At 42.1% G+C, this 27,191-nt stretch overlaps 1 protein-coding gene across 1 annotated transcript in view; it reads left to right on the plus strand.

Moving 5' to 3' along the window:
• ANO10 (anoctamin 10) overlaps positions 1-27,191 on the plus strand; it is a 134,064-nt gene that overhangs the window by 50,501 nt on the left and 56,372 nt on the right. The window contains exons 10-11 of the mRNA XM_077491475.1: positions 2,642-2,833; positions 4,248-4,376. Of these exons, the coding sequence (XP_077347601.1) occupies positions 2,642-2,833; positions 4,248-4,376 (321 nt within the window). The remainder of the gene's footprint in view (positions 1-2,641; positions 2,834-4,247; positions 4,377-27,191) is intronic.

Here is a 27,191-nt window from a genome sequence, read left to right on the forward strand (position 1 = left end):
GTAACTCTCTCTCTGAAAGTGTAAAGGGTGCAAAATAAAGCAAGAATATAAAACATACTGATTTATAATTGAATTATGTTGCTCTTTATTGAGAATGCAGTTGACAAGGCTGGTCATAGACGGTTCGAATCTTGGCTGGTTCAGCAGGAACTGGCCAAGATTCGAACTATTAATGAGCAGGCTGAATGTACCAAGTTGATTGATTGATCAGCCTGCCGGACTCTCCTGTGAATATCGCTAGCGGCTGCTATAGCTGATAGTGATAGTCACTCTCTTCTGGCAGGGACAACTTCTGTCTGTATTGATGGGGGAATCAAGCAAATTTCTTTCCTGCAACTCATGATTGCAGCAAAGAAATTTGCTCCATGCGTGGCCGGCCTAAGAGTGGCCGTAACATTTGGCAAATAAAACGAGATAATAATAACCATGTACATTTTGTTAGAACAGCTTGGTGATGAGCAAGCGGCACTGGGTCCAGGGGAGAATATAAATAAGCGTTTGGATGGATGGATGGCGGTTGTCCTTAGTCAATAGATTACAAAACATGTTATGGGTTAACTGGGGGGTAAGCCTCCAATGGGAGGGTCATTGGTTAAGATAGTTTGGTACCACTGGGTGTATTGGAAAAATTGTACTATAGATTGTTGAGTACCTAAGGGCACAGTTTGAATAAAAGATTCCCAAACCTCAAAGAAATTTTGGACCTGTGAGTCCTTAGAGAGGCCTCCACCCATTTCATACAGAAAACCTAAGATAATTTAGCACTGAACAGAGAATTGGTGGGGGTTCGGGGTAAATCCACTGATGAAGAATAGCTTTCCATGTCACAAGTGACATAACAATAGGAAATTGTTTCCATAATCTATAGTCTGTACACCAGCAATATGGTGGCAAAAGTAAGGCAATTACCAATGATTTTCATTTTTGTCTATCTTAATGTTTTTTTAAGATTATACAGCTGACATATTTTCATATGGTTTTCATTTTTATCTAGCCACTGAGTCTCCTATACTTAGATACTTCATTTGGGTGGAAGATGGATGATTGACTTTTTTTCTTCCTGAACGCCATCTGTACTGCATCAAACTGCTGCCAGGACTGGATTGCAGTGTTATGCCCCACAGTTCTGCATCAGATTTTTTTGGCCCTGTACATAAGGCAATAGTATATTGCATTGATGTGCTGTGTGGATTCAATTCAGGTCACTGGAGCTGTGATATGAAATGTGTCCACTGTTGTTCGTGCCTCTTTTATATAAATGCTATTCTCTACATCCTCTTGTAATAAAACATATTTTTCTTGAAATTATACGCTATGTTAATAGTCTGAGTGGATGCAGAAATATAAAATAACTGATGAAAATACTTACTTTTCCTGGTAAAAATACTGTTCCAGCCTATCCTTTGCTACTCACATAACCCCAAAAAAAACAGGCATTTGGCCACGTGATCTCTGAGGATCAGAATATAGATTAGCTAATTCTCTCTTGCAGCAAAAAAAATGACCTTTTTGGCTTTTTTTGTGGGATCAGCACTGGGTGGAGACTCGAGCAGCTTTTACTCCAGAAAATGTAAGTATTTCAGCAGCCCTATTACTCATTATCCATCCCAGGACATCCTTATTTATTAGATGTACAGTATGCACATGTATTTTGCACACTAAAAGCAGCTTTCAGAAGCAACAAAATGCAGCAGGCACTATGTTAAACAAATGCCCTGTGAATGGGACCATAACTTTTCCTCTTGTTTTTTTTATATGTTCTATTAAAAAAAAATGAACCGAGATTAAAGTGGAAGTAAACCCATCGATTTAAACAGTTAAAAAAAAAGGCATGCCGGGAATGCTAACTGCACATTGGCTGTGCTCTCAGCCAAACTATCAAACCATCCAATGGCTGGTGTCATAACGAATCACATGTGCAGCACCATAGCAGTTGAAGATTAAACAGAGGCAAAGATGGCAGCTTCCTTGGCTGAAAACGATAGGGGAGTTTACTTCCACTTTAAAGTAGAACTATAGGCAACATTTTTTTATTTTTTTTTCATTTTGGATAAATCAAGGGAGGATTATAAGCCGTCGCCTTTTTTTTCGCCATCTGTGTCCCGTTGCGGTTTTTTCTCTTCACTTCCTGTCCCATAGCCTAACAGAAAGTGAGCGAAAATCCCTGAAAATTAAAGGAATTTCTTGGGGACCCCCCATTGGAAAATTTCCTCTCTATTACTTTTCTGGAGACAACCGAAAATTTGTGATTTTCGATAATGGTAAACAGGATAAATAGAGAGGGTGAATCTTCTTAACAGGGACACAGACAGCAATAGAAACTGACAAGTGTTCTAATTCCTCTCCACGCAATTCAAAACTAAAACAAAAGTTTTGCTTTTAGTTGTAGTTTTTAAGAAAGGGTAGTCTGATGCCAGGCCAGATTATGTAATGCCTTTGACTTGTGCCAAAAGTGGACTTGACATTATTATGTGCCTGGCCTGTGCACTAGTACCTTTGACAAATGCACACACAGGCATTGGGTGGGGAAAAGGGGCTGCAGAATAATAATTTACACATTTATGGTTGGATTTCTGTTCAGAATGTGTGTAGCTATCATCCCATTTCATCATGTCCTGACATTTTTTACTTTGTTTCCTAGGGAACATTTGATGACTACTTGGAATTATTCTTGCTGTATGGTTATGTCAGCCTCTTCTCATGTGTGTTTCCTGCAGCCGCCATATTAGTTGTCCTGAACAATGTTTCTGAAGTGTACACAGATGCATTAAAAATATGCCGTGTCTTTAAGCGTCCATTTTCAGATCCTTCTTCCAGCATTGGAGTATGGATGGTTCGTATTAATTTTCTTTTATGATGCTTAATAGTATTTTGAGATGAACTTAAACCAGAACTCCAGCTAAAACTTGGGTTGGACATTTAGAACCTTTGTTCTGTTTTAGTAGCTGTCTGAATTTCCATTGTGGACATTTTACTGCACTTCCTGTCCCGAATGCACAACAGGAAGTGAGAGGATATTTCTTATCCTTGGAACAGGCATCCTATTAGGAGAGTTCTTCTTTGCTCTTGTTGTGATGGCAGCTATAACATTTTAGATGTTCCTTGATTTTATTGTGTGGATACCAGGATAGAAAGTAAGAATGAATCTAACTCAATAAAAATAAAGCTTTGAATTAGTAATCCTAAATTCTAAATTGGGAGGTGGAGTTTTACTCTTTCACATTTTATTGAAATTGGACTCTAGATAATTAATTGAAGCGTAGTAGGTGCTCCTACTCGGGAGTCTCTAGGGCTGTGCCTTAGTGCAGCCTTTTGTTGTATGTGGAGGTCCAGGATGGTTCCCTGTTAAGGGTTAATCCTTGTGAGGGCTAAGTCTCACTGTTGACTCTTCCCCTTGATTTAAGGTGGGTAAAGCTGAGCTTATCCATTATATATAAATGTTGCAACTTATGGGCTCAAGTTAGAGCAGATGAAGAGGACATGGCCCTCAAAACGTGTTGGTTGCGCCCCATCTGATGCACATGCGTCTGGTGGTATTTTTCCTATATTAATGCCTGTGTCAATTCTCCTTTTGTTAGTGTATCAGATTTTCTTTTTATAATTTATTAAGAGTTTTACATTTATGAACTAGGCTGGTGCCCCTTGTTATGTTTGTGTTATATCATGCAGATATTTTCATCTAAGACACATTTGATCTCTATGTCCATTTATCTAGATATGAGTCAGTGGGGATTTATACTTAACCTATGAAGGCATGTAAAATAAAATGTACAACCTCCGACTGGAGACGCCACGTCCGCAAACTGTCATTCATAATAGTGATTTCTATACACAATAAAGAGAGCTACGCTGTACATTGTACAGCTCAGTATACATTTAACTATGTTTTCCTTACGCATTAAATGCAAATTTGTTATATTAATCATGGTCCTAGAGTACATTTATGTTAGCCAATAAAAAGTTTTATTCCCAAAACCTTTGAACAGCAGCGCCATCCATAGGCCATTCAAAAAAATTGAAAAACAATTTGTAGCACTGTACATTTAAGTTCTAGAACAAAATCCACAGAATGACCATTTTTGCAAAACCATATGCATATTTCTCACACGACAACACACAGATCAGCTGGTAGGTTGTACAGGCCCCATGCATTGTGTTGTAGGATGAGGCAGGGGACCGTTTTGCTGTCAATATGCATGATAACTGGAAGTAATATTAGACAGTATTTGTCATTTGTTTCCTTTTAGTTGGCGTTTGAAACTATGGGTGTTATCGCAGTAGTCACCAACTGTGCTCTTCTTGGTATGTCTCCACAAGTCCAAGCAATGCTTCAAAATTGGAACCTGGACCCCTTTCTGACAGTCGTTGTTTTAGAGGTACTTCTGAGTTTTCAATTATCTTTATTTTTACATACATATAGTGCATGTTTCATGTTGTGCAGTTGCAGTGTGGTGTGCCTTAGATGTGCATTATTATTATTATGCAGGATTTATATAGTAACAGTTTGCGCAGCACTTTACCACGTTATTATGTTGCACACGTTTAAGGCTTACCACACGTTATGTTCTAATTTGATTGTACAATCTCCTTTAGATCTACCACCAAAGATGTAGTACAAGAGCCTCCCTGATTGGAAACATTCATTGTATAGTGTAGGTAGGACCTCATATTACATAGTTTTGGTAAATCTACAGGTTGATTGTACAGGCAGATTGTAAAGTGTGTATGAGCCTTACACATTTTTACATGGGTTACCAGTCATCCCTTTGGAGGTAGAATTTTGCTAGACACTGCACTAGTGATGCAATAACAGTACCAAGTTGTTGTTTTTTTTGTTATTTTTTTCAGCAGGAACGTGCTGGGGTGTGCTGCAGGGTCTATTGATGCTGGCTGATGGGGGACCTATTTTAGCTGGAGAGGATCTATTTTTGCAGGGGGGGTCTATTGTTGCTGGTGGGCGACCTATTGTTGCCAGGGGTGTGTCTTATATTGCTGGGGGGGGGGGTCAGTTATTGCTGGGAGAGATCTACTGTTGAAGGATGGGTCTATTGCTGGCTGCTGAAGAGTCTATTTATGCTGGCTGTGGGAAGATCTGCTGTGGGGGTGACCTATTGTTGCTAAGGGATTTAGTGTTGCTGGGGGGGGTCAGATGGTCCATTGTTGTTGGGGTGATCTACTGTTGCTGGAGGGGGCACTATTGTTAATGGCTGCAGGGGATCTATTTTACTTATTTTCTTGTTATCAATAACAAAGTCCATACAAATTGCTTATCACCACAAAATAATACTTGGTTCAGTATTCTCTTAAAGGGCAGTAATAGAAGGTGGAACCATGGAACCATGGAATGGCGCTCACAGGGGTGGAGAAAAGGGGTGACTCAGAAAGGGGGAGTTTCTGCACATATTCTCTGAGAAAGGAAAAAACAGTACCACATTAATAACACAAACATGGAAATGGAGTTTAGTTGCCCTAACTACAGGTGTAAATATATAGAAAACTATAAATTATGTCATCGTTGTCTAGATTACTATAGACATCATAATCCTTCTTTCCGGCTATGGTAACCTTACATTCTGGTGCAGTTTCTGTAAAAGATTTCGTACTGCTGTATTGAAAATAGGGGCCATTCTTCTTTTATGATTGCAGGGACATCCAACATGTCTTATTTGCCCAGTGTCCCTACATTCCCATATTGTAGCTCTAAAATTGTTCTTGTTAAATAGTGTGTATAAGAACCTTAGTATGGAACTGGTATGTTTCTTTTTTCACTGTCAGTGTAGATTACACATCATACTGAAGTATGGCGAGAGCAGCATGTAATAATCCTCAGAGGAGAAATGATGGAGTATTCTGTCACAAAGGAAATGTATGTGCCTGCTTCAATTCCCACTAACGCCTGAGCAGCTTTGGATTGGGCATAGTAAGATGGATTCTTTTTAAATGTGTTGTCAATATGGAGCTGCCATGGTCACTTAAACACCGTACACTTGTGTAAGCTAAGCAATGAGCAGGCTAAGAGCTGCTGTATATATGTGTAGAAACCGGCCTTCGTACAGGAACAACATATTTTTTAAGGCTACATTGAACTGGTATATATATATATGAATTATTTCCAATTGTGTGCAGTATCTAATTTTGAGTGTGCTAAAACTAAGTGCTAAATGCACAATTATTTGTATTTATAGACAAATATGTTGTAATATGTTAAAACTGCAATTTTGCGAAAATCACATTTTTAGAGTGGATAGTAAAATACTTTTTGACCTGCAGGCCTCATGCACACTGGATGTTTTTGCAGCTGCTCCTTGGGGCATCTAGAGTTTTTCCTGCCTCTAATCTGCCCTGCATGTTAGAAAGGGAAGACTGGGAGGACTGTCTTGAGCAATGTCCCAAGTTGGTAATCTCCTCTAGAGATAAATTAATACAAATAAAGTTTTTACATTATATTTTTACCCCAGTGAGATTGCAAACAATATACCCAGACAGAGACGCTCATTTGTCATCGCTGCCCGACTGTTGGGTACCTACTTTCACATGTGAGCTCCCTAAGATTTTTCACCTTTTGATATTTGAGACCATTAACCTTAGGCTTGAGTTCTCATCCCTATGACTCCAGAACTGGTCCTGTTGGGGATCCCTGATGATGCTCAGAGGTCCCATCATAGCAAAATATTGATTTCTTATTTATCATTTTATGCCAAGAAGGTCATTCCCTGTAAGTGGTCCTCCCCCCTCTCCTGCTTTGGTGTCCTGGGAAGCAATGATTAATGCTGAGTTGCCTCTTTACAGACTGACTTACATTAGTCGTGGTTGCCCCTGGAAATCCTTCAAGGTTTGACAGCCATGGACATCCCTTTAGAGTGGATTGGATATGCGCCCCTCCCTCCACTTGACAAGTAGGTTGGGGTAACCCCCCCATGTCTCCCCCAGCCCCCCCTCTATTTTTTCCACGCTCCTTTGGGATATTATAATTTTATCTTAATATGTGACTGTTGTGATTGGTCCTATGGGACTGTAGTACATTTTAAATTTTTATTTGTCTCTCTGAGCTACTACTTGATATTTTTTGGATTCTGTCTACTTTTCAATTTTGTACTGATTATACTATGTTACGCCACGTCAAACAGTTTGGGGGTTATTTATCCTGGCCTGTTTAAGAGGGACCTTTTTATATGAGCATTTTAGTGAATGCAATATACAGGGATATGGGAAATGTTTTTGACATGAACATACCCACACAGGTTGGACTGGTGTCTTAATTTAACTTTACTTACTATGTCAATAAATGCCCTGCAACTGATCAAAATAAAGCATTCCTCCCAAAATTTCTGCAGAAAATGATACTTTTGGAGTGTCGATCTCCTGTTTCACCCGCTGTGCTCAATGGTTCCTCCCTCAAACTTCCTTTATCACTAGAGGACACAATAGTTAGATTGGAGTTGTCTGGAGGAACCAATGAGCACAGCAGGGGAAACAGGAGATCAAAATTCCCAGAAATGTTCCACAGAGACTTCAGGGGACAATTTCACCTGAACAAAACTTTGTGTAAAAACCATGCCTTTTTCAAAAAGCAGTGACATACAGTATATATAAAAAGCCTAATCATGCAAGTAGGCATCCATGAATTATTTAATTGGTTATTTAGTAGGAAGAGTTGAGATCCTGACCTTTTTATTGTATCGTGTCTGTGGGCAGTAAGGGCTCATGCATACTTAGTAGTATTGTGCCCCACGACTTCTGTCCATATTTCCTTTATGCCCAGTTACTGTACATCTCGAAGTAACTGCTCATACAGTAAGGGCTTTACCTTTTATTATTTGAATTGTTTCGGTGGCATATAGGCAGTTGTTGTTTTTGAATTTTCTCAGGAAAAATCTGATATGTTGTGCTGAGGTGGGATAAAATGAAAAGCTTTGCTTGTTTTGTTTTTTTTTATATATCGATTTTTATTGAGTTTTACATTTAACAGTAAAATAGGATAAAATTCCAATAAATTCAATTATATTACGTCATAGCATCAACAACTAATAACCGTGGCACACGTATGTATATTCTTTAGAAAACAGGCATTGTAAAAAATATATCACAGATGTGTACCATGAATTAAGCGGGGGCGACGGAAAAGCTTTGCTTATTTTTAATTATTATTTATATACTCTTTATTAGACATTATTCGTAACTTTTATTTTTTCAACACCATTACACATAAACACTTTACAACCACCATCATGTGGCTTACCGCACAACCCCTGCATGTGATTTACAGGATACATTGATGTAAGTGTTTGCTAATAAAGTGTCATTACTGTTTTAATACATACATACTCACCTGGCACCCTCCCTTTGCTGTTCTTCTGTCGGTCTTGAGGAAATCCCCATTTTCCAGCCTGAGGAGCTGGCTGTGAATGATCGTTTTTCTCATCCCCAACCTGTCTGTGGATCCATCTGACCAGGGATTCTTTTTGTAGCTCTTCACGCCCAAGAACTGTATGGACTTTTGTTAGAGCTTATATTCAGATTTATATTGCTGATTCATCTTGTTTGCTGTCAGTGAGTGCTGACTCAAATACTACCCGTTTGTTTGTGATACATTGTAATTGGCTGTCATCAATGCTGTGCACATAAACTTCTTTTGTAGACTTGGGTTTATGTAGGAAGACTACTGTGTTCTCACTCATAAAGTGGGGAGTTGTTTGGTTCATTTTGGCCCACGTCATTATAACATGTCTGGTTAGTCTATGCCATAAGTTCTACTTTAAAGAAAGACTAGCTTTAAGGTTGACCATGAACTTGTCCCATTTAATCTACAGATTAGGGATAAGAGAAACCTATCAAAAGAAAAATAATTTGGCTGCTGTGGTTGACATCTACTCTAATGCCGCGTACACACGACCAGACTTTTCGAGGGACTAGGTCCGACGGACTTTCGGCTGTGTTCCCACGGACTTTCCAAATGAACGGACTTGGCCACACACAATCACACTAAAGTCCAACGGATTCGAACGTGATGACGTACGACCGGACTAGAATAAGGAAGTTCATAGCCAGTAGCCAATAGCTGCCCTAGCGTTGGTTTTTGTGCATCGGACTAGCATACACACAAAGGGATTTCTTGGTCCGGTGGAGTTCCACTGGAAACATTTTAAACGTGTTCTATTTCTAAAGTCCGCTGGATTTTTGGCAAGCAAAGGTCCGATGGAGCCCACACACGATCGAATTGTCCGACGGTCTCTTTCCATCGGACTTTTGCTGTCAAAAAGTCTGGTCGTGTGTACGCAGCATAAGGCTTCATGCACACGAGACGCAGATGCAAACTCTGCTGGACACATGTTTTTAAAAGCTGAAACCGGCGTTTAGAAACGCGCGTTTTGCCGCGATTTTTACCACGATTTAGTGGCGTTTTACCGCGTTTGCGTCTAGAAGCGTTTAGTTAAGCTAACATCATAGACCCTCCCCAGCTCAAAAAACAGTATTATTAACTATTTCAGCAATTTTGTGAGACCAGAGTGAGTAGCAGCAGCTGTGAGAGCTGCAGTGTACTTGTATTTAGCGTGTCACTTGCCACGGCACCTGCCACAAGTTGTGGATTGTCCACTTGCCACGTGACTTGCCACGTGACTTACCACGTCATCTGCCACAAGTTGTGGATTGTCCAACTGCCACGTCACCTGCCACAAGTTGTGGATTGTCCACTTGCCACGTGACTTGCCACATCACCTGCCACGTCACCTGCCACAAGTTTTGGATTGTCCACTTGCCACGTCACTTGCCATGTCACTTGCCACAAGTTGGGGATTGTCCACTTGCCACATCACCTGCCACAAGTTGTGGATTGTCCACTTGCCACGTCACTTGCCACATCACCTGCCACGTCACTTGCCACGAGATGTGGATTGTCCACTTTCCACGTCACCTGCAATGCCATCTGCCACAAGTCGTGGATTGTCCACTTGCCACGTCACCAGCCACATCACCTGCCACAAGTTGTGGATTGTCCACTTGCCACGAGACTTGCCACATCACCTGCCACGTCACTTGCCACATCACCTGCCACAAGTTGTGGATTGTCTACTTGCCACATCACCTGCCACGTCACTTGCCACGTCACCTGCCACAAGTTGTGGATTGTCCACTTGCCACGTCACTTGCCACAAGTTGTGGATTGTCCACTTGCCACGTCACCTGCCACGTCACTTGCCACGTCACCTGACACAAGTTTTGGATTGTCCACTTGCCACATCACTTGCCACGTCACCTGCCACAAGTTGGGGATTGTCCACTTGCCACATCACCTGCCACGTCACTTGCCACATCACCTGCCACAAGTTGTGGATTGTCCACTTGCCACGTCACTTGCCACATCACCTGCCACGTCACTTGCCACAAGATGTGGATTGTCCACTTTCCATGTCACCTGCCATGCCACCTGCCACAAGTTGTGGATTGTCCACTTGCCACGTCACCAGCCACATCACCTGCCACAAGTTGTGGATTTCCACTTGCCACGTGACTTGCCACATCACCTGCCACGTCACTTGCCACGTCACCTGCCACAAGTTGTGGATTGTCCACTTGCCACGTCACCTGCCACGTCACTTGCCACGTCACCTGCCACAAGTTTTGGATTGTCCACTTGCCACGTCAGCTACCACATCACTTGCCACAAGATGTGGATTGTCCACTTGTCACATCACCTGCCACGTCACTTTCCACATCACCTGCCACGTCACCTGCCACAAGATGTGGATTGTCCACTTTCCACGTCACCTGCCATGCCACCTGCCACAAGTTGTGGATTGTCCACTTGCCACGTCACCAGCCACATCACCTGCCACAAGTTGTGGATTGGCCACTTGCCACACCACTTTCCACGTCACCTGCCACAAGTTGTGGATTGTCCACTTGCCACGTCACTAGCCACATCACCTGCCACAAGTTGTGGATTGTCCACTTGCCACATCACTTTCCACGTCACCTGCCATGTCACCTGCCACAAGTTGTGGATTGTCCATTTGCCACGTCACTTGCCACATCCCCTGCCACGTCACCTGCCACAAGTGGATTGTCCACTTGCCACATCACTTGCCACATCACCTGCTACAAGTTGTGGATTGTCCACTTGCCACGTCACTTGCCACGTCACCTGACATAAGTTGTGGATTGTCCACTTGCCACGACACTTGCCACGTCCCCTGCCACAATTGGATTGTCCACTTGCCATGTCACTTGCCACGTCCCCTGCCACAAGTGGATTGTCCACTTGCCACATCACTTGCCACGTCACCTGCAACAAGTTATGGATTGTCCACTTGCCACATCACATGCCAGTCACCTGCCACAAGTTGTGGATTTTCCACTTGCCACGTCACCTGCCAGGTCACTTGCCACGTCACTTGCCACAAGTTGTGGATTGTCCACTTGCCACATCACTTGCAACCTGCCATGTCACTTGCCACAAGTTGTGGATTGTCCACTTGCCACGTCACTTGCCACCTGCCATGTCACTTGCCACAAGTTGTGGATTGTCCACTTGCAATTGCAATTGTTTAAAATATTTTTCTAATGGTTTTTCATCATTTGCAATCATTTTTGAGATTTTTAATGTAAAAAAAGGTCACCTTTAAAAACGCTTATAAACGAAAACGCGGCAAAACGCGGTAGCCGCGTTTTGCCACGTTTTGCGTCTGAAACGTGGAAACTTTTGCGTCTGAACCCATTTTTTTGCTTCTGATAAAATGAGGTTAAACGCAACTGCATAAAAGCGGCAAAAAACGAGACTGTGTGCATGGATACATAGGATAACATTGAATGAGTTCAGGAGCAGTTGAAAAAAGTGTCCAACTGCCTCTGAACACGCGTTTAACTGCATCTCGTGTGCATGAGGCCTAACACTCATTAAGAAGTATTGAGTGGCAGCTCACACATTCCTTGACAAGTGTGCTCTTAGGGCATTAAAGTGTACTATACACAATCTCTTTTTTACCTTTCATATGTTTGAGCTGTGATTTTCAATACATTTTTCTGTAATGTAGTTAAAAAATATTAAAAGAACAGAGAAGGACAATGTTGCATACACTAGTTTGTTTATTATTTTGCTAGGGACCATATCTCAGATGCTGTATTAAAAAAAAGAGGCAAGTTTATGTACCAAAAATAAATACAATGCCTTGAAAAATTATTCATACCCATTTAAATTTTCCAAATTTTTTCACATTACAACCAAAAACCTAAATGTATTCATTGTATTTTTATGTGATAGACCAACACAAAGTGGCACATATTTCTTAGGTGGAAGGAAAAGGATAAATGGTTTGCAAAACTTTTTACAAATAAATAATGCCGCGTACACACGACCAGGACTTAAGTCCGGCAGACTTTCGACGGAGTTCTGACGGACTTTCCAAATGAACGGACTTGGCCACACACAATCACACCAAAGTCTGACGGATTTGAACGTGATGACGTATGACTGGACTGGAATAAGGAAGTTCATAGCCAGTAGCCAATAGCTGCCCTAGCGTCGGTTTTAGTCCGTCAGACTAGCACACACACGAGCGGATTTCTGGGTCCGGCAGAGTTCTGTCGGAAAAATTTGAAACATGTTCCATTTCTAAAGTCTGTCAGACTTTTGCAAATCAAAAGTCCGCTGCAGCCCACACACGTTCGAATAGTCTGCCGGAATCATTCTGTCAGACTTTTGATGTTGAAAAGTCTGGTCGTGTGTACGGGGCATTACTGAAATATGTGGTGTGCATTTGTATTCAGCCGCCCTGAGTCAATACTTTGTAGAACCACCTTTCACTGCAATTACAGCTGCAAGTCTTTTTGGGTATGTCTCTGCCAGCTTTGCACATCTAGAGAGTGAAATTGTAGCTCAAGCTCTGTCAGATTGAATGGAGAATGTCTGTGAACAGCAATTTTCAAGTATTGCCACAGATTCTCAATTGGATTTAGGTCTGTACTTTTGACTGGGTCATTATAACACATAAAAATGCTTTGATCTAAACCATTCCATTGTAGCTCTGGCTTTATGCTTAGGGTCATTGCTCAAAGGTGAACCTTCACCCCAGTCTCAAGTCTTTTGCAGACTCTAATGCCGCATACACATGAGCAGAATATCCCACAGAAAAAGTCAGACAGGAGCTTTTCATCGTATATTCCGATCATGTGTATGCCCCATTGGACTTTTTACGTCGAAAATTCTGATGGACCTAGAAGTGGAACATGTTCTAAATATTTCCGACGAACCAATTCCTATCAGGAAAACCACTCATCTGTATGCTATTCCGACCCGACGTACCAAAGACGACACATGCTCTGAAGCAAGTACGAGATGGAAGCTATTGGCTACTGGCTATTGAACTTCCTTTTTCTAGTCCCGTCCTACGTGTTGTACGTCAGTGCGTTCTTGGTGGTCGGAATTTGTTGTGATCGTGTGTACGCAAGACAGTTTCAGCAGAATTCCGTTGGAAAAATCTTCAGTGTTAATTCCGACGGGAAAACCGGTCGTGTGTACATGCCATTACAGGTTTTCGTCTAAAATTGCCCTTTATTTGGCTCTATTCATCTTCTTATCAACTCTGACCAGCTTCCTTGTCCCTGCTGAAGAAAAGCATCCCCACAACATGATGCTGCCACCACCATGTTTGATGGTGTGTTTAGGGTGATGTACAGTGTTGGTTTTCGGCCACACATAGCCTTTTGCTTTTAGACCAAAAAGTTCAATTTTTGGTCTCATCTGATCAGAGCACCCTCTTCCACATGTTTGCTGTGTCCCCCACATGGCTTCTCGCAAACTGCAAACAGGACTTCTTATGGCTTTCTTTCTTTTAACAATGGCTTTCTTCTTGCCACTCTTTCATAAAGGCCAGATTTGTGGAGTACACAACTATTAGTTGTCCTGTGGACAGATTCTCCCACCTGAGCTGTGAATCTCTGCAGTTTCTACCGAGTTACCATGGGCTTCTTAGCTGCGTCTCTGATTAATGCTCTCATTGCTGGCCTGTCAATTTAGGTGAACGGCCATATCTTGGTAGGCTTGCAGTTGTGCCATACTCTTTCCATTTTCGGATGATGGATTGAACAGTGCTCCGTGAGATGTTTTTAAAGCTTTGGATATTTTTTTTTTTGGTAACCTAACCCTGCTTTAACCAGTTGCCGACCGCCGCACGACGATGTACGTCGACAGCATGGCACGGGCAGGCATATGGGCGTACATACACGTCCCTTGCCTCCCGCGGGTCGGGGGCCCGATCGGGCCCCCGCCCGGTGCCTGCGGCGGTCGGTTTTCGTCCGGGAGCGATCCGGGACGAGGGGGCGGCCATTCATTCATGGCCACCCCCTCGCGATCGCTCCCGACGAATAGGAATCCCCCGTGACATCACTTCCTCTCCTGTAATGTAAACACAGGAGAGGAAGTGATGTATTCTCTCCTCCGTGTCGGTATTTTTCGTTCTGACACGGAGGAGAGCGGATCGGTGAGTTGCACCAACACTCTACACACACAGTAGAACATGCCAGGCACACTCACACCCCCCCGATCACCCCCCCAATTACCCCTGCCCCCCAGTCACAGTGACACCAATGTCATTTTTTTTTTTTTTTTTTTTGCATTGGTGTCATTTGTGACTGTAATAACTGTTAGGGCAGTTAGGGTTAGCCCCCTTTAGTTCTAATGTACCCCCCTAACCCCCCCAATAAAGGTTTAACCCCGTGATCACCCCCCGTCGCCAGTGTCACTAAGGCTGGGTTCACATTGCAGTGGTTTATGAGAACGAATGTGATTCGCACCGCACTGCAGTGCAAATCACATCCGATCTCTGTGCGATTCGAGTTCAGCCATTCGCCGCACCCGCCGCAAATTCGCACGGGACCCTTTTTTTGGCCCGCAGCAGAATCGGATCGCATGGGTGTTCACACCATGCGATCCGAGTTTGCAGATCGCACTGCGATATGCGAACTGATCTGGGGGTGTCAGTAACATTTCACTGACACTCCCAGCAGTCCGCATAGGGCAGTGTGAACTGCCGCCGGGAGGCATGCGATGCGGGAACCCGCCGCGGATTTGCGGCGTTTCCGCATCGCTCCAGTGTGAACCCAGCCTAATAAGCGATCATTTTTCTGATCGCTGTATTAGTGTCACAGGTGACGCTAATTAGGCAGGTAGGTATTTAGGTTCGCCGCAGCTTTTTATAGCGCCAGGGACCCCCATATACTACCGCATAAAGCCCCCTGATTGCCCCCTAGTTAACCCTTTCACCAGTGATCACCATATAACTGTTACAGGTGACGCTGGTTGGTTAGTTATTTTTTTATAGTTTCAGGGCACCCGCCATTTATTACCTAATAAAGGTTTAACCCCCTGATCACCCGGCGGGTGTCATTTGTGACTAATAACTGTTAGGGCAGTTAGGGTTAGCCCCCTTTAGTTCTAAGGTACCCCCCTAACCCCCCCAATAAAGGTTTAACCCCGTGATCACCCCCCGTCGCCAGTGTCACTAAGGCTGGGTTCACATTGCAGCGGTTTATGAGAACGGATGTGATTCGCACCGCACTGCAGTGCAAATCACATCCGATCTCTGTGCGATTCGAGTTCAGCTATACAGATAGTATGGCTGAATTCGTGTCGCACCCGCCGCACCCGCCGCAAACTCGCACGGGACCCTTTTTTTGGTCCGCAGCAGAATCGGATCGCATGGGTGTTCACACCATGCGATCCAAGTTTGCAGATCGCACTGCGATATGCGAACTGATCTGGGGGTGTCATTAACATTTCACTGACACTCCCAGCAGTTCGCATAGGGCAGTGTGAACTGCCGCCGGGAGGCATGCGATGCGGGAACCCGCCGCGCATTCGTGGCGTTCCCGCATCGCTCCAGTGTGAACCCAGCCTAATAAGCGATCGTTTTTCTGATCGCTGTATTAGTGTCACAGGTGACGCTAGTTAGGCAGGTAGGTATTTAGGTTCGCCGCAGCTTTTTATAGCGCCAGGGACCCCCATATACTACCGCATAAAGCCCCCTGATTGCCCCCTAGTTAACCCTTTCACCAGTGATCACCATATAACTGTTACAGGTGACGCTGGTTGGTTAGTTATTTTTTTATAGTTTCAGGGCACCCGCCATTTATTACCTAGTCTCACTAGTGTACCCCTAAATTTAGGGGTGTCTACTTTCCAAAATGGGGTCATTTGGGGGGGGTTTGTGCCATCTTGGCTTTTTGTGGCCTTCAAAACTGTAACGCCCTTAGAAAGCCTGAAGGCGGTGCTTGGTTTTCGGGGCCCCGTACGCGGCTAGGCTCCCAAAAAGTCCCACATATGTGGTATCCCCGTACTCAGGAGAAGCAGCAGAATTTATTTTGGGGTGTCATTTCACATATGCCCATGGCATGCGTGAGCAATATATCATTTAGTGACAACTTTGTGAAAAAACAAAACAAAAAAAAAAGTTTGTAATTTTCCCGCAACTTGTGGCAAAATATAAAATATTCCATGGACTCAACATGCCTCTCAGCAAATAGCTTGGGGTATCTACTTTCTAAAATGGGGTCATTTGTGGGGGTTTTGTGCCATCTTGGCATTTTATGGCCTTCAAAACTGTAATAGGTAGTGAGAAGTGAACTCAAAAATTTACGCCCTTAGAAAGCCTGAAGGCGGTGCTTGGTTTTCGGGGCCCCGTACGCGGCTAGGCTCCCAAAAAGTCCCACATATGGGGTATCCCCGTACTCAGGAGAAGCAGCAGAATTTATTTTGGGGTGTCATTTCACATATGCCCATAGCATGTGTGAGCAATATATCATTTAGTGACAACTTTGTGTAAAAAAAAAAAAAAAAATTTTTTTTGTCATTATTCAATCGCTTGAGGCAAAAAAATAAAATATTCAATGGGCTCAACATGCCTCTTATCAATTTCCTTAGGGGGTCTACTTTCCAAAATGGGGTCATTTGGGGGGGGTTTTGTACTGCCCTGCCATTTTAGCACCTCAAGAAATGAGATAGGCAGTCGTAAACTAAAAGCTGCGTAAATTCCAGAAAACGTACCTTAGTTTGTAGATGTGACAACTTTTGCGCAAACCAATAAATATACAATTATTGACTTTTTTTTTACCAAAGACATGTGGCTGAATACATTTTGGCCTAAATGTATGACTAAAATTGAGTTTATTGGATTTTTCTAATAACAAAATTAGAAAATATCATTTTTTTTCAAAATTTGCGGTCTTTTTACGTTTATATCGCAAAAAATAAAAATCGCAGAGGCAATCAAATACCATCAAAAGAAAGCTCTATTTGTGGGAAGAAATGGACGCAAATTTTGTTTGGGTACAACATTGCATGACCGCGCAATTACCAGTTAAAGCAGCGCAGTGCCAAAGTGTAAAAAGACCTCTGGTCATTTACCAGCAAAATAGTCCGGTCTGAAAGTGGTTAAACTTCTCCACAACTTTATCCCTGACCTGTCTGGTGTGTTCCTTGGGCCTTCACAATTCTGTATGTTCACGAAGGTTCTCTTAACAAACCTGTGAGGCCTTCACAGAACAGCTGTATTTATACTGAGAATAAACTATACACAGGTGGACTTGATTCACAAATTAGGTGACTTCTGAAGGCAATTGGTTCCACTTGATTTTAGTTAGGGGTATCAGAGTAAAGGGGGCTGAATACAAATGCACGCCACGCTTTACAGATATTTATTTGTAAAAAAAAAAAATGAAAACTATTTATCATTTTCCTTACTCTTCACAATTATGTGCCACTTTGTGTTGGTCTATCACATAATACTTTTTTTTTGTTTTTGCTTGTAACTTGACAAAATGTGGAAATTTTTGAGGGGTATGCATACTTTTTTCAAGGCACTATAGATTGAGGCATATAGTATATACATTATATTGAATAATATAGCAAATGTAACCTAATATGTAGCTGCCTATTTCATGTTCTCTGCCTGTACTGGAGTATTCCATTTCGGCATTAGCTTCTGCTTCTTGAAATCCTTTGTCCACATTCACAAATAAGCCTACTACTCTAAACCCTTTGAGGCTGTGGTTGGATATATTTCATATCAAGCTGCTTATCCTGATATGACATTGTCTAAAAAAATAGAAAGATGACAGTGTGAGGACCGTAGCCATGGAGATGGAGCAGATGCTTGGCTTACTAATGGTTGTGTGTGTTAGTTTAGCATGCTTTATAATGAATTTTAAGTCTTCAAGAAGGTTAATCAGCAGCACAAATGATTTCAATTGACCCAATTTTCTTTCTCGGTGCTTACTTAAATTAAAATGACACTTTTACTGTGGTTTAATATTTTATCATGCTCTTGTTATACATACAACTCATGTTATATGTTATTGTTGTTAAAAATATGTCATGCCCAATAGTCTTTTTTTTTTTTTTTTTTTTTTTAACTCTCAGGAAGGATCAGCAATGGCAGTAAATACTGATTGACCGATTGCACTTTTTTGCTTCTCCAAATCCTCTCCCTGCTCCTTTTATTGGCTCACATTGACTACATGAAGAAGCTCAACCAGTGCCCATGTGGCTTAAAGTGGCTGCAAACCTCAGACATTAAATATAAAAAAGCATATCCCTCTATAGTGTGTATCAATTAAGAGCACTGTGTCATTTTTGTCTGGTGCCTTGTTCCTCTGTGATCAGCATGAGTCACTACTAACGCGTTTTCCTGATGCCAAGAGAAAAAAGGAGACACTGGAGGGACCTCCAGCAAATTGACAGGCTCTGCTCTGTTCTTATGTGAAGACAGGTGTAGCCTTCCCCTCCAGTAAGCTCTCAGAGCTCTTCGGACTGTAATTTTAGCTCCCCCCCCATTTCTGACAGCTCAGATAAGCCTTACAAATTCCGGACTTTGGAATTTGAACGAATGTAGAGAAGAGAAGAATGCAGATGAACAGGTGCAACTAAAGTAGGAGAATTTGTTTCATCTCTGTGTATCACTTGAGGCCTGTCACTTCACTGGGTATATGCAAGGATTTACAACCACTTTAATCCATAGTATGACTGGTTTTAAACTGCTCTACAATTAGGGAAAAACCTGGGTAAAGGATGAGAGCAAAGGAGACTGCAGCATCAGGCAATGTTTCTGGAAACGGAAAGCAGCACAAAGTACGACCTCACCTATTCTTCTTCTGGCCAAGAATTTGAGTTGTGTTTGGTAGGCATCATAAATAAACACACAGAGCATACTCTTTTAGGCTTGGTTCATACTGGTGCGATGTGGGAAACCCTGCAATTCCTGTGTGGGTCCCCACATCGCACCTGAATCACAGGTGGTTTACACTGACATCTGAGAACCGTTGCGGGTGTCGATGTAAAGCTAATGACGCCCCCAGATTGGTTCACAGATCGCAGTGTGAACTGTCAAATGGTACAGAAATCTGATCCCGATTCCAGTGCGGACCAAAAAAAAGGGGTCATGTACCATTTTGCTGCGAATGAGATGCGATTTCAGACATACAGTTTGTATGGCTGAATTGACATTGCATATGATGTGCGTAGAAATGCCGTGCGAATTACATGCAATGTCTGTGATCATACCAGAGTGAACCCAGCCTTAATGTCTGTGTATACAAGACCAAAGAGGCTAATGGCTTGTTCCCACCAGGTACATTAACCTCTTTAGCACCGGTTAATGGTAAGGAATTTTACAACTGTATTAACTGTTTAGTGTTTTGTGTAAGGGGGTGTACTAATGAGGGATTTTTTGCCAATCTTGGAGCTCTGCGTTTCGTCCTCATAGACACCCCAGGCGATCTCTATGAGGACGAAACGCATCGGGAGGACTCCACTGCCGCCATTTTTTACTGAAAGCGCTTGATAAACTACTTAAATGTGAGTTTGTTGCCTTTTTTTAATAAATTTATTTTTAAATGGAATTGCGCTATTTGGCCTTTATCTTTCCATTCTATATGTTCACCATTTGGAGTTGTGCCTTTTATGCGATTGGAGAGAACCTGTTTATATCCATTTGTGTTTTGAAGAAATGTCTCTGTTGATCTTGGCATTCCAGCACCTGCGAGTTTAATTTTCCTACAGTTACCATAAAAGCGTGTATGACCCTTGGAATATATATTCTTTTGGGTCAGAAATATCCAGTAAGCCTGCATCTGCTAAGGTGGTGGTATTGGCACACGGGTGTTCGCATGTCATACTTCTAGGATTGGATGGTTCATCTGATATTCAATCGTGCACGTGGGACTTGAATTTCTCTTTTTAAAAAGGACTCTTTATTCACGATTTTCTTTTTTATGCTGATTATTTTCATTTATGTGTATATTTGGACACATATAAGTACACTTTTATATGTTGGCGGTATAACACTTTTTGTTGTCAATCAATGTAACATAAGTTATAGGAATCACGTGAGTCTATGTGGCTATATACGTGGATGTGATATAGTTTTCACAGATTTATGCACAATATTTTCTTTTTAGCGCTACACTTTTCGTAATATGCACACCTGCATGACCTGTGGATTTTGCACTCTTCGGTTTTAGTAAATCAACACCCATGTGTTTCAACACCAGGCAGTGCATACCTAGAGTTATATTTAAGTGTTTCTTTGTGACAACACCCTTAACGGGTGCGCACTGATTTAAACAGGCCTTTAAAATGGTTACCGGTCACTAAAAAAAAATTAGTCCTTTTTGGCAAGATCTTCAAGAATCTTTGTTGCTAGTCAATTGGGAAGCATGTATTTTAATATCCAATTTTCTAATCCACAGCTGAGCTTGGCAGCTTATTAATGGATGTATCAAATTTTCAATGAATGGTGCACAGCAGTCGTTTTTTCTTTGTTGGTTCGGTCAATATATGTGGCAGCTGACAGGTGCTTTGTTTGTAACCGCCTATTTAATAACTGGGGTTGCTGGAAGAAGTTCAGGTTACGTTGGCAGGGGCTACACAGATGATTAATTCTCTGTGCTACTGAAAGATTTAATCACTTGTTGACAGTCAAATTATTTGTTGCGCATTGAAATCGCCCTGATGCTAGCGAGTCAACAAGTGGTTAAAATTCTCAATGGCAAATAACGAAGTGCCTTTTCAAACCTATGCTTTTGCTGCTCTTTTAATAAATGCAAGCAAATAGTAATACATTTAAATCAGCAGTCTTGGCAAGTAGATTTATACTGGATTCAAGCAGTGAGGCTGTCATGCTCATGAAGAATTCTTTTTTGCCAGGGTAGATAATATTGATTTGTTTGCTCATAATTAATCATATTCAGTCATTTATTATTTGCAAGGAATAAGGAATGAAAGGATTTCATTATGCAGACCATGCTGGAAAAATTCATCTCTACTTTTAAAGATCCACTGAAGTCAAAGTTGAAAATTACACTGTTCGAGCTCCTCCAAGGAACACCTTGGGAGCATGCAGTATTCACCTAGAACTCAATACACAACGGTATAGAATAAATTTATGCATGGTGTTCATAGATCACCGCTTTCACACTTTTTCTCGCTGGTGACAGCGGCTTTTCAGGAAGATTGGGCCAATCTGCATTGTCGGATTCCTGCATGAGCACCCGTACATTTACATGGTATTGATCCTGGTTATCATAGGAATATTCTAGACAATACACCCTTAGCCAGGAATACACATGTAATACTTGACACTTGAAACGTGCTGGGATTTGAAGTTCAACACCACCAGGGATTCAGAGTTACATCCTTAAATTTTAAAGAGACTCTGCCACCAGAGTGAAGGCAGTGTGGAAGATCTTGGGCAGCGCAAACAGTAATTAGACTCTACCAGAAGAGGAGAGGGCTATGATGTGTAAGGAGGAAGGGGGCTGTGTTAGGAAAAAGATTAATCACATTTTCTTTTTCAATAATGTTCAGAGATTGCAAAAGTAAACCGATTACAAAAGCATTTACACACACAAAAACATACAAATTCTAATTTTCATAAATGAGTAAGAGGCTACAAGAATAATAACAACATTCCTGATGTACAAAACAGTAAACGGAAGATCCAGGCTATCAGCGTGCCTTGAATGTGCTGATTAAAATCAAAGGCAGACGAGTCAATTTTTTTAGCAAATTCAACACTGTGACATACCTGGTCTGAGACCGATTTGACGGCAGGGCTTCCCTTGCAGCTAAGTGCCAAGCACCCCTGAAGATGGGAACAGGGAGTGCTAGACTCAAAGAAGCATGGGTGCTGTTTAGGTAGATCCACTGGAAGCGGTTTGCAGCGTAGAGGAACTGGGTTGCTGTAAGGTGGTCTGTCAGGTCAGATGGCAGGACCTCAGGTGTGTAGCTGAACCAGGGAAGTGACCACAGGCAAGGTGGCACCCGAGGAAGAAGGAGCAGGCTGGCAGGACAGGACTGAAGAGGCGTAGTCAGGATAAGAGCCAAAGTCATACACAGAAAGGCAAGCCAGGGAGTATGCAGAAGGGTAGTTAGGAGCAAGCCAAGGTCATACACAATAGAGCCAGAGAAGCAAAGTCCTTAGAGCAAGCTGGGGTCAAAACCAGGGAACAGGCGGTAGAGAAGTCCAAAGAAAAGGCCGGGTCTGTAACGGGTAATCCAATAATACAAGAAACATAGGAGTACTGGTGACTGAAGATCATAGTCTAAGTGCAGCCACTGACCTTATATAGGGCATTTAGCAGCAGGTAAGCAAACGAGCGTGACCATGTAAAGTATTGGCAATTATGCCAGGTCTTTTCTTCAGCACTTGCACATCTTTATTCTTCTGACTCCTTTTGAGCACCTTTTTGTTCTGAATAGCACTCTGACAGGCATATTGCAAGTAAAAAGAAAAAATATGGAAGGCAAACTGGCATTTAACTGTGTCTTTATCTACATTTTTTTAAGTTGGTGAGAGGGGCCCTTTTAAAGTATAATTTATCATTTCAGACATGTTTCAGAAATATGGCAAGGCACTTAATGTCAGCCATTTTAAATGTCTAATAGAAAGATCCCTGCCTAAAACCAGACACCAAGCCTGCTATTTATAACATTTCTCTGGGGACCTCTTAGTGTCACTTTGTTACCAAGGGGCATCACTTTACATGGACCTCATGAATAATGCCTACTAACCTACCTGTACTGTGTCCAATAAGAATATTGGGAGTCATTGAAGTGCTCTCACTAGACCGTAGAATGTCATTTGTGCTGTGCTTTGCCCAAAAGTCAGGGTGCTGTATTTTCTTTATTATGCAGTAGTAATGAAGTATTCATACCCAAATTTTCCACATTTTGTCATGTTACAACCAAAAACATAAATGTATTTTATTGGAATTTTATGTGATAGACCATTACAAAGTGACACATAATTGTGAAGTGGAAGGAAAAGGATAAATGGTTTTCAAAATGTTTTACAAATAAATATGTGAAAAGTGTGGTGTGCATTTGTATTCAGCCCCCCTGAGTCAACACTGTGTTAAAACCACCTTTCTCTGCAATTATAGCTGCAAGTCTTTTTAGGGACGTCTCTACCAGCTTTGCACATCTAGAGTGACGTTTTTTGCCCATTCATCTTTGCAAAATAGCTCAAGCTCTGTCAGATTGGATTGAGCGGGTCTGTCAACAGCAATTTTCAAAATCTTGCCACAGATTCTCAATTGGATTTAAGTCTGGACTTTGACTGGGCCGTTCTAACACATGAATATGCTTTGATCTAAAGCATTTCCATTGTATCTGTATGTTTAGGGTTGTTGTCCTGCTGGAAGGTTAACCTCCACCCCAGTCAAATGTTTTGCGGACTCTAACAGGTTTTCTTCTAACATTGCCCTGTATTTGGCTCCATCCATCTTCCCATCAACTCTGACCAGCTTCCCTGTCCCTGCTGAAGAAAAGCATCCCCACGACATGATGACAGCACAATTTTTCACGATGGGGATGGTGTGTTCAGGGTGATGTGCAGTGTTAGTTTTCCACCACACATGGCATTTTGCTATGAGACCAAATAGTTACATTTTTGTCTCATCTTGCAAAGTTACATAGTCAGGATTCAAAAAGAGACACAAGTCCATCTAGTCCAACCAATTAAAAAAAAAAAAAAAAATCATGCAATCTCATAAACACAATCCTTCACCTACAGTTGATCCAGAGGAAGACAAAAGCCCCCAGCAAAGCATGATCCAATTTACTACAGCAGGGGAAATAACTTCCTGATCCCCCGAGAGGCAATCGGATATTCCCCGGATCAACTTTACCTATAAATGTTAGTACCCAGTTATGTACATTAAGGAAAGAATACAGGCCTTTTTTAAAGCGATCTACACAGCTGGCCAAAACCACCTCTGGAGGGAGGCCACATTTTCAGAGCACCTTCATCCATATGTTTGCTGTGTCCCCCACATGGCTTCTCGCAAACTGCAAACTGGACTTTTTATTGCTTTTTGCAACAATGGCTTTCTTCTTGCCACTCTTCCCTAAAGGCCAGATTTGTGGAATGCATGACTAATAGTTGTCTTGTGGACAGATTCTACCACCTGTAGATCTCCGCAGCTCCTCTAGAGTTCCCATGGGCCTCTTGGCTGCTTCTCTGATTAATGCTCTCCTTATCTGGTCTGTCAGTTTAGGTGGACGGCCATGTCTTGGTAGGTTTGCAGTTGTGCCATACTCTTTCCATTTTCAGATGATGGATTGAACAATGCTCCATGAGATGTTCAAAGCTTGAGATTTTTTTTATAACCTAACCCTGACTTAAGCTTCTCCACAACTTTATCCCTTACCAGTCTGGTGTGTTCCATGGCCTTCATCAAGCTGGTTGTTCACTAAGGTTCTCTAAAAAAAAAAAAAAAAAAAAACAACCTCTGAGGGCTTCACAGCACAGCTGTATTTATACTAAGATTAAATTACACACAGGTGGACTCTGTTTACTAATTAGTTGACTCCTGCAGGCAATTGGTTCCACTAGATTTTAGTTGGGTTATCACAGTAAGGCTGGGTTCACACTGCTGCGGGGGGAGATCCGGATGTGATTCGCACAGCAAATCACATCCGATCTCCGTAGCAATGCGAGTTCAGCCATACAGATAGTATGGCTGAATTCGCAGCGCTCCCGCAGCAAACTCGCACGGGACCCTTTTTTGGGTCCGCAACAGAATCGGATCGCATGGGGGTTCACACCATGCGATCCGATTCCTGTGCGAGTCGGCAGATCGCACTGCGATATGCCGACGGATCTGGGGCTGTCATTAACATAACATTGACACTCCCAGCCGTCCGCATAGGGCAGTGTGAACTGCCGGCGGGAGTAATGCGATGCGGGAAAACGCCGCGGATTCGCGGCGTTCCCGCATCGCAGCGGTGTGAACCCGGCCTCAAGGAGACTGAATACAAATGCACGCCACACTTTTCAGATATTTATTTGTAAAAAAAATTCAAAACCTTTTATCATTTTCCTACCACTTCACAATTATGTGCCACTTTGTGTTGGTCTATCACATAAAATCCCAATAATATATATTTACATTTTTGGTTGCAACATGACTAAATGTGGAAAATGTCAAGGGGTATGAATACTTTTTCAAGGCAATGTATAAACAATATGACTTTTTCACAATATAAAAGCATTTGTTAAAGGCACTCACACATATAGAAACCTTGATTCACCTAGAATATTGCATGTTTTCAGTCCTTAACCATTTGCAGACCTGAGGCACCATAGTTATGCAAAGAAAAACCGAAAGTCGTCATCAATCTAACTTGGGCATACCTAATATGCTCTGTTTTTCTGCTCATTGGGTCCACTGTGTTTTCATAAACTTCTGGGACCAGCTGCCAGTCTGTGCCTCAACAGATACAGATATGTTAAAGAGATACTGCCATTAGCATATATATATATTACCCTTATCTTTAGGAAACACGCAATTCCACACCTCCCATGATATTTACTGTATGTCTTTTTTAATGGAACATTTTTAGAAAAAAAAAAATATTCTGTGATAAAATAAGAAAGGAAGCTAACATATCGTATAAGTGTTGTGAATTAAAGGGGTTGTAAAGGTAAAAAAAATGTCACCTTAATGCATACATGCATTAAGGTGAAAAAACATCAGACAATGTCGGCCCCCCCAGCCACCCCGTTTTACTTACCTGACCCCTCGAAAGTCCCGCGCTCGCCCCGACGTCCTCAGCCTGGTGGCTGTTGATTGGTTACAGTGGATGGATTAAAAGCAGCGCAGCCATTGGCTCGTGCTGCTGTCAATCACATCCAATTACGCGGTGCCGGGGCCAAGTGATACAGTGGGCAGCTATGGCAGCTGGCTGTATCATGGGAGCACCCCCGCAAGCGCTCCTCACCATGTGAGGGAGCTTGCATGAATGTGAGAAGTCCTTGCGGGGGAGGGAGCCGAGACAGCCGCCGAGGGACCCCAGAAGAGCAGGTTCGGGGCCACTCTGTGCAAAACAAGCTGCACAGTGGACATGTTTGTTATTTAAAAAAAAATAAAAAATACCTTTACAACCCCTTTAAGCTTTATATGTTAAAGCTGTGGTTTATATATCCTCCATTTTTTTTGTTTTGCCACTGTTACACTGTTGACTCTATGCCACCAGCGAGAGCTGAACTCCAACTACAGCACATATTTTGATGTTTGAATTTGTCTATTTTTTCTGAGATTCTCTGTTGCCATTTGGAATTGTTGGCACAGTGTTGTCTATGGAAAGTTATTTTTATGCTCTGAACACATTCAGTGAACAGTGTTATGTCTGCAGATATCTAATGTCAGTGAGCTAAATATAAATGAGCTGCTATATACATCCGCTGGCAGTAAAATACGAATATAAAAAAAAAAGTTATGATTATACCTGAAAAATATTTCATGGCTAAATAGTCAAGTAGGCCTTTTAGAATAAATGCTCGGACACCTAAGACGGGTAGAAAATAATGGGTTTTAAAGCATTACTGTAGCAGTGAACCTTTTGAAAATATAACCTTACCCTTCTCTTTTTCTTTTCTTGCTTTTGAGAGGTGTAATCACTAGTTCAGGCAAGTATACCCGTTGCATTGTTTACATTCATCTTGTCTGCAGTCTGCAATTTAACTGAAGACCAGGAAAGAAATGATCAAAAAAAGTATGTGCTTCACATTCCGGTATGAAACGACATAATCACCGGGGAAGCAGATCACAGCTGCTAAAAGCAGGCAGATCTTTCTAAATTCAACTGCAGAGTAAAGAGAACATGTCTGCAGAACAAGGGGAAGGATAAGAAAGGC

This window comes from Lithobates pipiens, unplaced genomic scaffold (genome assembly GCF_037356315.1).
Source record: "Lithobates pipiens isolate NorthernLeopardFrog02 unplaced genomic scaffold, aLitPip1_a1.2 Scaffold_19, whole genome shotgun sequence".
Taxonomy (NCBI): Eukaryota; Metazoa; Chordata; class Amphibia; order Anura; family Ranidae; genus Lithobates; species Lithobates pipiens.